This window comes from Neophocaena asiaeorientalis, unplaced genomic scaffold, assembly GCF_003031525.2.
Source record: "Neophocaena asiaeorientalis asiaeorientalis breed wild unplaced genomic scaffold, Neophocaena_asiaeorientalis_V1.1 scaffold27, whole genome shotgun sequence".
Classification (NCBI taxonomy): Eukaryota; Metazoa; Chordata; class Mammalia; order Artiodactyla; family Phocoenidae; genus Neophocaena; species Neophocaena asiaeorientalis.
This window is the reverse complement of record NW_020172816.1, coordinates 703,981-715,222: the sequence shown is the minus strand read 5'-3', so window position 1 is coordinate 715,222 and position 11,242 is coordinate 703,981. Positions and strand designations below refer to the sequence as shown.

Below are 11,242 nucleotides of genomic sequence, written 5' to 3'. Positions count from 1 at the left end.
CCCGGCTGGGGCAGAGCTCCAGCCCTAGGCTCTGGCAGTGCAGGCCAGGCGCTGGAGCCACCGGAGGAGTGCAGCTGTCAGTTCCTGGGGCTGCCAGGGTCTGGGGCACAGGGCCCAAGCCCTGACCAGGTGCCTCAGCAGAGCCTGGGCAGTCAGGGATGGTGCCAGGCTGCTAGAGCTAGCCCGGGCTGGAAACTCGTGAGGGCTTGGGCTGTTACACAGACCCTGTGCAAAAACCTAGCAAAAAGAGCCTGCTCTGCACCATGAGACAAGCCCTAGTGTATGGCTTGGTCCCAGACATCACTACTTCCTAAACCCCTCAAACAACACCCCGTGGCTTGCACCCAGGAGAGTGGCTCGGAGAGGTGGGGCTACAAAAAGAACTGAGTGGCCCTGGGGGTAGGTGGAGACCAGCACTGTAGGGGGGAACTGTGAGGGAGGGAGGCGTGTCCAGGGAGGAGCTCAGATCAGGCTGGGGGTCAGCACTGGAAGAGGGTTTTCTCTGTTCCTTCTGACTGGGCATTCATTCTGCACAGGACTTTCTGGAAGTTGGAGGGAGGAGGATACTCAGAGTAAGGTGTTGCCCTCAAGGAGGATTCTGGAATCCCCTGGACTCGACAGGGAGGGGGAGGCATTCCCAGAAGAATCAGCTCCTGGGCACCTCAGAACCCTGGCTTGGAGCCTAACCAGAGTACCCCCAACTGCTTAAATAGGCCAGGGGCCCCATTTCTTTAAAGCCTGCATCCCTCCCTCTGCGGTGCGCCCTGCCCCTCCCTGAGTCACCCCAGGGAGAGCTGGGGGAAAAAAGGGAAGAGAAAAGAGGCATTGACTACAGAGGAAGGAAAAGGAAACAGCAGAGGAGGGAGGAGAGAAGCCACACAGGAGTGGGTGACAGCGGAGATCGGAGAGGGCAGATCTAGGGCAGGGGGAGACAGCAAGCCGAGCATCCCAAAGGGTGCCCCAAGAGCAAGGCGGCCAGGGGCGGGGAGCCGAGGGGGCGGGCCGGCCATGTCCCACGGGACATACTACGAGTGCGAGCCCCGGGCTGGCCAGCAGCCACTTGAGTTCTCAGGGGCCCGAGTGGGGCCTGGGGAGCTGGGGGACATGTGTGAGCATGAGGCGTCCATCGATCTGTCTGCCTACATCGAGTCTGGGGAGGAACAGCTCCTCTCTGACCTCTTTGCTGTGAAGCCGGCACCTGAGGCCAGAGGCCTTAAGGGCCCTGGAACCCCTGCCTTCCCCCACTACCTGCCGCCTGACCCGCGGCCCTTCGCCTACCCTCCACATACCTTCGGCCCCGACAGGAAGGCCTTGGGGCCTGGCATCTACAGCACCCCAGGGAGCTACGACCCCAGGGCTGTGGCTGTGAAGGAGGAGCCTCGGGGGCCCGAGGGCAGCCGGGGGGCCAGCCGCAGCGGCTACAACCCTCTGCAGTACCAAGTGGCGCACTGTGGGCAGACGGCCATGCACCTGCCCCCGGCCCTGTCAGCACCCAGCCAGCCCTTGCGCGTCCTCAAGGTAAGAGTGGCTCAATTCTCCTCCCCGCCACCCAGGGGCTGGAGGGAGGCCCGTGTGGATGGGGTCTGTGTGTGGTGTTGCTCTGTGAAATCGACCCACCACAAGCCCTCTGTGTTCGCCACCCAGTCGTAACCCCTCTTGGCTTCTCTGTGATTTCACTCCCCCGCCGATCCCCACTGTGTGACCGGAACCAATGTGTCCTGCAGTCCCTGTGACCAGTTGACCTGCTCTGATCTCAGCACGCCCCCTTCCCAGTTTCTCTGCTGCCCACCAGCTCCCTCCTCTCGTTTCTGTGTCACCTCCTGCTTCTAGAAGAGGAAATGCCTGCTGATGATAGAACTGGAGACTCCAGATAGATGGAAGGAAAGTGTCCTCAGAGAGTGTGGGGACATGAAAGGGAGTTTGGGTCAGAGCAGAGGACACTGTACGTCTGGCAGGGCAGTGGCTGTTCTACTGGGGGCCAGGAGCTGGCTCTGAATCCCACATCCCTCCGACGCTCCAAGTGTGCTCTGACCACTGGGATTCCTGCCCCACCTTTGCTCTACTTCCCCACAGCCCTCACTCTTGTCTCTCTGTACCTTCCCCTCCAGGCCCCTTTGGCGGCTGCCGCGCCCCCCTGCAGCCCCCTCCTCAAGGCACCCTCACCGGCCGGCGCCTCGCACAAGGGCAAGAAGGCCGTGAACAAAGACAGCCTGGAGTACCGGCTGCGGCGGGAACGGAACAACATCGCGGTGCGTAAGAGCCGCGACAAGGCCAAGAGGCGCATTCTGGAGACACAGCAGAAGGTGCTAGAGTACATGGCCGAGAATGAGCGTCTGCGAAGCCGCGTGGAGCAGCTGACCCAGGAGCTGGACACCCTTCGCAACCTCTTCCGCCAGATCCCTGAGGCCGCCAACCTCATCAAGGGTGTAGGGGGCTGCAGCTGAGCCCGCCTGGCAGACTGTGGGCACCAGCCCCCGGGGCTCAGCCTGCCCTGGGGACCCTCACCCTAGAGGCCCCACAGGCCGAGTCAGTTTTGGGGGGGGGGGTGGCAAGAGAAGGAGGAGGGCGGGCCCCGGCATAATGATTCTGTGGCTGAATAAAACTGCACTATGGCACGGTGCTGGGGCTGTACAGTGGGCGTGTGTGTGAGTGAGAGAGAGATGGGGGACTCCAAATGTACGGAATACACGAGGCTAGGCCCGCATACCTCTTGATTCCAGGCCCAAATAAACATTCGGGAAATTCAGCAGACAAGCTGCCCACACCTCTCCCACAGTGTACCGCACAGCCAGGCCCTGTATCTCTCCCTCTGCTCTTCTCTCCCTCCACCCGGCCCACTCTATCCCCACCCCACAGGACCTGGAGCAGCCTCTGGACACTCCCCTAGCAGAGCTCTGTGGCTCACAGGGAGATCCCAGCACCTCCAGTCCCTCCTGCCTGGGCCTGCTGACCCCAGCCCTGCTCTATCTCACCTTGAGGTATAGGTCTGGGAGTTCCTGCCCCAGGAGATCAAGGGAAAATTCCAGATGGCTCTGATGTATTTATGGTCCCTTAGCTCTTGATCCGGGACTCAATCCCTTCTCCACAGTTCCCAAACTTCAGTCTGCCAGACTGACAGACCCCCATGCCTCCAGCCCACTCACTCCCACCCTTGTCCCTCGTTCCCTAGGCCTTCGGTTCCCTAAAGAATCTGAGTGCTTGGGGGACAAATTAGTTGGGAAAGGCCTTGAGACCTGTTCGTATATGAGAAAATTGGTAATAAGGATGACAACACACCTGTGCAGTGAAACCCCATGTGGAAAACAGTTTTTTTCTTAGAACTCTAGCCTGAGAGCCATAAGAGGGCAGTGCTTGACAGCCTCAGTTTGAATTTCCCTCTGCTACTTTCTAGTTGTGTGACCTCGTGCCAGTTACTTCTCTCTGTGCCTCAGTTTCCTCATCTGCAAAATGGGAGCAGTAGTAATGCTGTACGTTCATAGATAAACAAGGCCTGGCATACGGTGAGCACAAATACTTGTTATCATTCCCTTTTGCTAGAACTGAAAGGACCTCAGAGATCTCATCTAAACTTCTCATTTTGCAGGTGAGGAAACTGAGGTCTCAGACAGGGAAGGGACTTACCCAGAGTCTTGCAACGGGTTAGAGGCAGAACCAAAATTAGCTCTGTAAAATCACAGATCTCAAGAGGGGCTGGAAGAGACCTCAAGAGATCATCTGGTAGGCTTTGCCCTCAGACAACAAGATAGTATGGGCCACATTTAATAGATAAAGCAGTTGAGAGCCGAGGGAATAAGAGACATTCTCCGGAAGCTCACCCAGGTGAGCTTTGCTGTCTCCACACACACACCTGTCTCTACTTCGCCCTCACACCCTCCCCTCGGAGGCATATGGAACAGTGTGGGGCCAGAGTCAGGGACACGAGACACAGGATGGGCTGGTTAGAGTCTCTCCTAGGCCACCAATGACTTATAGGCCACTGCTGAGAAAGCAGTGTTAGACACCAAGGAATAACCTTCTGAGAGGGAGAGAGACTGGGTCTGGATCCTCCCGGTCCGCTCTCTCTCCTCTCTCTCTCCCCGCACCTCCACCTCCCCAGTGTCAGAGCCTTCCCACGTTGAGGACATCCGGGTGTACCACGCCTGCCTCACCCAGGACTCAGTCTCTTTCCTGCCTTTGCCTCTGTGTCTCTCAGGCACCATCTCCCCTACATCTGTGCTCTAGATACCCCTGCCCCAGGTCTGGTTTGGGCAGACCGATCTGAACCTCACTAGATGGTTTATTCTACCTGAGTTGGGAAAAAAGAGGCACCTGTCTCTGTGGATGCCTGGGAGAATCCCACACCTTCCTTTCAGCCCAGGGGAATGTGTTGCATAAAGGGGGTTTGTACAGAGCACGGTAAGTGACTCAACCTCCGGATTTCCTCCTCGCAGCTCAAGACCACTGCCCCTGGACTTATTTTCAAGGTTCTGGGTGATGGGACCTGGGTTGCTTCAGCATCAGCCCCAAGCTTCTCTCCCACAGTTCTGAATCGTGTCTCCTCCCAGCCCACAGCACCCGGGGGCTCCTCAGGGCAAGTGTCTGGCACCAGGTCTGGAGAAGGTCCACAGCCCCAGCTGAGAGAAGAGAACACCTGGTCCCTGCCTGACGCCCAATGGCAGGCACACCTCCATCCTCTGTGGCAGATCATATCCCGGGGAAATGACAGGTAGCCGGAAGTCACACTTTTAACCCTGAGGTTTTAACCTGACCTCAACTGGTTTGGGCCAAGGTAACTTATTCAACAAGTATTTGTTGAGCATCTTTCCTGTGTCAAGCCCTTGCAAGATGCTGAGAACACTGTGGTGACCAAACCCAACTCTTGGCTGAAGGCCCCCTCCACCTGTTGTGTTCAGGCAGGGCAGGAGATTGTGGGTGGCAGGAGAAGGAAGTCAGGTGCTTAGCCCCCAACTCCTAGGGACAGGACAGGTAGTATCTGCAGCTGCCCTCACAGCCTGGGGGTGGTGATGGCTCTCTGCTACTGCTGGAGCTTACCACTTCTGCAGCTGTCCCTTAAGCCTGACCATTCACACCTCTATACATTCATGAATTACCCTCTCTGAATATGCCTCTTGGGGAAACCTACTAAACCAGCAGAAAGGGAGGTGGTTTTTTGTTTGTTTGCTTTGTTTTGTTTTATTTGTTTATTTTTGGCTGCATTGGGTCTGCATTGCTACACACGGGCTTTCTCTGGTTGCGGCGAGTGGGGGCTACTCTTCCTTGCAGTGCGCGGGCTTCTCATTGCGGTGGCTTTCTTTTTGCGGAGGACGGTCTCTAAGCACGCGGGCTTCGTAGTTGTGGTACGCGGGCTTCAGTAGCTGTGGCGCACAGGCTTAATTGCTCCGTGGCACGTGGGATCTTCCCGGATCAGGGCTCAAACCCATGTCCCCTGCATTGGCAGGTGGATTCTTAACCACTGTGCCACCAGGGAAGCCCAGAGAGGTTGTTTTAGCTGGGGTGGTCAAGGAAGGCTTCTCGGAGGAGGTGACATTGAAGTCGAAACCTTAAAAGTGTCCAGGAGGAGGCAGATGTGCCAAACTGGGGGCAAGGAGAGCAGAGGGGTGAGCAAATGCCAAGGCCTCGAGGTGTCCCGGTCCAAAAAGAGAAAGGAAACCGGGTGAGGCTGGAGAAATGGAAAGCAGGAGGAAGGGTACGCAAGAACACCGCCTCCCTCCCTCCAGGACCTTCTTCATTCCCTCTCCCGGGAGGAGGACCGTCCCTAAGGAGCAGGCTCGCCATGCCACGCCGGGCGGAGATGCCGCAGGGTCCACAGGGTCCGTGGGGTCCGGAGGCTGCAGGAAGAAGGCACCCCCAGGAAGGGCGGGTAGCCTTACCCCTGCCTGGGGAAGGTTCGAGGCCCAGGGCGGGGTCTGGAGAACTTTGGAAAACCAGCAAATCAAGGTCCAAACAGCACACACATGCGTTCCCTTGGCTTTACAATCCACAGCTCGGGCCCACTTTTCCTTCCTGGGCAAAACAGGGGACCAGCATGAGAGTCCTGAGCTGACAGACAGGATCTCAGGCCCCAGGAAAGCAGAAGAGGAGAAGGTAGGATGTTGGAGATACCGCCAAGAGGGAGGAAGCTGCCCAAGGTGAGCCCGCCAAGGTCAGTCCACGGTGGCAGCTTGGATTTGTGAAAGCCGCTCCCCCTACTCGGTGCGTACCTCCCCACCCCACCCCCACGGGTTGCCACATGCCTGGGCCCCCAGGGCCCCCATCCCAGTGTTGCAAGATCCCGGTTGGGGCTGTGAGGGTGGAAAGGGGCCTCTTCACCTCCACTCCCTACCCTGCCCCAAGCCATGAGGGGACTATGGGATGGAGGGGGCTGTACAGGAGATGCTGAGGCAACAATAGCCAAGGCTGGCCGAGGGCCTGTGTACCTCCTCCAGGCCAGTCACTTCCTATCACCCCCAGTAGGCAGACCTTTCCTCTCAGGACTCAGCGGGGCTGCACCGCAGTGGGAAGGGTCGGACCTGCACGGGACTCCAGGCTGCCTCTATCAGCTGCTGCTATAAGCAGACCTGGCTTGGCCCCAGAAAAACATGCATGAGCAGCTCATTGAGAAGGCCCATCAGAAGTCCCCTGAGACTACCCCATGGGGAAATTATGGGTGTTTTCAGAGGAAAACGGCTGCCCCTGGCCATCAATTCTGACTTCAGGGAGCAGCAGAAGCATCCTAGGACTTGGGAGAAGGAAGGCTTCCGACTAGGGAGACATCCCCCCTGCAGCGCTGTAACCTCCCCTTCTCTTTTAGAAACATGGATCTGAGCTAGGTAGAGGCAAGCCATACATAGCATGGATCCCCCCACCCCACAAGCCAAGCTTCACCCCAAACTGTCCAAAACCCTATTGCTCCCCACACCTTGCACTGTCACCCCTGCCCAGACCATCCAACCCTGCTGCAATCGGGACGGTTTGCAAAACGCCTGTAGCTCCCGCTTTGTCACCGTCTGAGGTTAGGACTGCACTCGGGAGATAAGCCCAGGCCCCATCCGCCGTCCTGAGTGAGACTGCTGGCCCTGCTGCAATCGGGACGGTTTGCAAAACCCCTGCTGGCGCCAGCTCTGTCACCATCTGAGGTTAGGGCTGCGCCCCAAGATAAAGTCTAGCCCCGCCCACCGGCCCTGCCTTCAAACCTTGCAAGCAACATGGCCAAGAGACAGAGCTCCAGGGCAGCCCACTCAGGGTCTGGAAGCCTTAACCAGACTCAGGGTGAGGACCCCTTCTTCCTGGTCCTCTCTCACCTCCTCCCCTTCATCTCCAGCCTCACCTTGGCACACTGCCCTCAGCACCATCCTTTCCCCTCACTCTCCATCTACCCTCCTCGATTCCATCTTCCGTCCTCACCCTCCCTCCTCCCTCACCTCCCTCCTGCCTTCTCATCACACTCATTTATTCATTCATTTGCTATAAAAATACTTAATAACCCCTGCTCCAGGCACCTTGCTTGTTATAGGAGCTACAGGATAAGCAAGGAGGACAGTCCCTGCCCTTGCGGGGCTTACAAATTCATGAGGGGGACAGAAAACATACCACCACAAATAAATAGATCATTCTAAGTTGCAGGCCGTGCTATGGGGCAGAAGTAAAGAGTGACTGTGACAGAGATTAATAAGGGAACCTGATTTAAATGTGAGGGTCAGGAAAGGCTCTTTGAGGAAGTAACATGTAAGCAGATGTCTCAAAGGTGAGTAGGAGTCAGTCTGGCAGAAAGTGGGGCTTCCCAGCAGAGACAGCAGCTCTGCCTAGGCCCCAAGCAGGTCCTTCCCGGCCATTGACAGAGGCTGGGGTTGCGGGCGGACTAGACTGAGGGGGAGAGGTGAGGTCAGAGAGGGGCTGAGGCCAGATCTCGTTCAAAGGGATGCAGAGCATCAGAGGGAGGAAACACCTTCCAAAGGAAGAAGACATTTCCTCTCTCCTAAGGTGAAAAAGAAGAGATGCAGCAGACGTAGATACAAACAGGTCTGTAGCCCGCTGAGGCTGTTCCCATCTCATGGCTTCTATTTTTACCATGAAAGAAGAGGTGACTGCAAGTGACTGAGCAGGAAGCTCTGAGAAAGGCTTAAAGGTGTAAAATCCCAGCTTCTGAGAGTGGAATCGGGAGCTGAGATTTCTGGCTTGGAAGCCGCCAGTCGAAGTCTAAGATGACAATTTTAGGCGACAACAGTCTGTCCTCTGGAGGGACTTCCTTCAGTGGTCCTTAGCTGCTCGGGAGCTAGTATGGACAAGACAGATGTTGGGTTCATCTGGGCATGGGGCTCACCCAGGGAGGCAGGATGGACGGGACAGACAGGGAAGGGGAGGGATTTCGTGGTGAACCTGGAACTTAGGGCGGATAAGGAGAGGTGAAGAGACAGGAAGGGCCAGTGGTTCTTCAATGAGCTTGTAGAACAGCAGCAGTGAGCCGGCTTGAGCAAACAAACCATAAGGAAAGGAGATCATATCAGAGAGTGGGATGTTTGATTCAGTTATTTCATAGTTACTGCAGTTTCTGGTGATGATAAGGCCTGGGTCTGACCCTGGGGCTGGCCTGCTAAGGTGGATGAGAAGCATGTAAGAGATGAGAGGGTGAAAGAACTGAGAAGTGGCCATGCTGGATGGAGTATCCATATGGATGATGACACCACCCGGATGACTGCCTTGCTCGGCCCCATCCTCTGTCCACAACCCCTGTCTCACATCCCACATCCTCTCATTCACTCCACCCCCCCATTAACATCCTCTTCCCTAATCCCTAGTTTCCTACCTCCACATCCTCTTTCTCATCTCCATCCTCATCCTCTCAAACCCCAGCATCTCTTAACACCTTCATCCTCTCCTTACCCCATTCTCACTCTTCATCCTCATCTTTCTCATCCTGCTCCCCTCAGCACTTTATTTCTCCTCCACACCGGGCACTTGAAAAGCACTATTGCATGGTGGGTTAAAGCCTGTGCCCAGGAGCCTATCAACGTGGGCTCAAATCCCACGTATACTGCCTGCCCATGTTGCCTTGCTTGTAAAAATGGGCTAATAATAACACCTACCTCATAAGGTTGTCAAAAGAATTACCTGAGTCTAAAGTGCTTGGAACAATGTCTGGGCTCAATACCATCATTGTTATCCTCCCCCTCTCCTTGCCTCATTGCACCCTTCTCCATCTTCTCACCTCCGTTATCCCTCTGTACCTACTTCATATTTCTTCTGAGAGGCAGAGATGAATCAGACTCAGCCCCTGCCCATGGTCTGGTAGGGAAACAAGCACAAAAAATAAATTAAAAAAAAAAAAAGAATCCACCTCCCAATGCAGGGGACACGGGTTCGAGTCCTGGTCGAGGAAGATCCCACATGCCGCAGAGCAACTAAGCCCATGCGCCACAACTACTGAGCCTGCGCTCTAGAGCCTGTGAGCCACAACTACTGAGCCCACGTGCGGCAACTACTGCAGTCTGCGTGCCTAGAGCCTGTGCTCCGCAACAAGAGAAGCCACAGCAATTAGAAGCCCACGCACCGCAAGGAAGAGTAGCCCCCACTCGCTGCAACTAGAGAAAGCTCGCTCACAGCAACGAAGACCCAACACAACCAAAAATCAAATAAATCAATTTATTTAAAAAAAAATGTCAGGAGAATGTAATAAGTGCTACTTCAAAGATGTGAAAGAAATGCTCTAGGAGATCAGAGGATATGCAAACTCTGCCTGGGGGGAGTAAAGAAAAGTCTCCACAGGCAGATAAACCTCTCAGCTGGATCTCAAAAGATGAGGAAGGATTTGCCTGGCAAAGGCAGGAAAGAGGTATTCCAGCCAAAGGAACACGAGGTGTTTCTTGTGCTGCTTCTGCTAGAAGGTCTGAAGTTCTGCAAGCTGGTGTGAAGTTAGGATGAACCCCTACCCCGGCAGGGGCACGCCCTATCCCAGTAAGGCCACAAGGGGGCAGCGAAGCATTAAGAGAGGTGGAGGATGGGGCCCAGAAAACCTAAAGAGAGCCTCACAGACCTCCAGTCCCTTGGGCAAGCCCTGACCGGGAGGGTTTTCCCCAGACTGGGCCGGCCCAGCCAGGAGAAAAAAAAAAAACAAAAAGACTCTGACACTTGGAGAAAAAGACTGGGTTTGTCTTAGAAAAAGAATAAATTCCTCTTAGTATGTCCTCTAACACATGTTGGTAAAAGCAGAATAATTCCTCACTGAGTTGAAAGTGTCTGTGGAATACATCCTCTTGACTTAGTATTTACCATGGTCTAGACACTGTTCTTGGCACTTTACAAATCTTCACTTTCTCGTAACAACCCTAGCAGGTGAAGTACAGTCACCCCCCTTTTGCAAGTGGGAACACTAAGGCATTGGGCCCAAGTTACACTGATACAAAGTAGCAGAGTTGGTTTGGCTCCAGAGTTTGGAGGCCTCCCTTGCAAGGGGTAGCTCCAGCCACAGCCCTAGTGTGTAAAAGCATAAAACCCAGCCCTCCCAACGCCCCCCGCCCCCTGGAAGTCAGTAGTCCTGTAAACTCTAGTCCTTGTCCATCACTAACGAGCTCTGTTCTCTTACGTCACTTCACCCCCGACCGGCATCTTCAAAAGCTAAATCATGGGGTTAAGCTCTGTTCCTTCACCCACAAACTGGTGAGTAGGCCCTCTGGGCTGTGCTGAGTGCCGTGGATACCAAGATGGGTGGGAAACAGGCTTGAGGGACTGTGGGATGTGGAGGGGGAGCCTCGGAGCTACAGTTACAGCAGAGGGTGACAAGCTAGGAGGCAGGAGAGAGGCCCCTCCCGCCTCTGGCCGGTGTGGAATTTGGGCAGGAGGTGTTAAGAAAGGCTTCCCAGAGTAATTACAGGGAAGGTAGGAATTATCCAGACAGGCAGGGAAGGAGGGTATCCAGGCAGGGGAAAGAGGATGTGAAAGCACAGCATGAGCAGAGAAAGCAAAGGGTGTCCTAAGAGCTCGGTCAGAACATCTTTGAACATCTATTAATGTCAATTTTCAGAGTTTACTTCTCCTCCTGACGTGCCAATAAGCAGCTTCTGCGAAGCCTCACAGAATGTGCTAACACAAGAGCCTCTCACAGGAGGTGGTAGCCAAGCCACACGTGTTTAAATGGTGAGCGCCTAAGTGCCCTACACAGGTGGAAGAGATGCCTAAAAGCCTTGAAGTTTGGAGTTCACCCAGTTCTGACATGGGGGCTAGTAGAGTGCAAAAGCCTTGTTTGTCCACCTCCAATGAGATAGGCAGG

General features: G+C 55.2%; 1 protein-coding gene across 1 annotated transcript; it reads left to right on the top strand.

The window, feature by feature from the left end:
• The first annotated feature begins 788 nt into the window (after positions 1-788).
• CEBPE (CCAAT enhancer binding protein epsilon) lies at positions 789-2,525 on the top strand. Its single transcript, XM_024741698.1, has 2 exons — positions 789-1,518; positions 2,109-2,525. Exons 1-2 carry the CDS (start codon positions 1,009-1,011, stop codon positions 2,442-2,444), a joined length of 846 nt encoding a protein of 281 aa, XP_024597466.1. The 5' UTR covers positions 789-1,008; the 3' UTR covers positions 2,445-2,525.
• Positions 2,526-11,242: the final 8,717 nt, after the last annotated feature.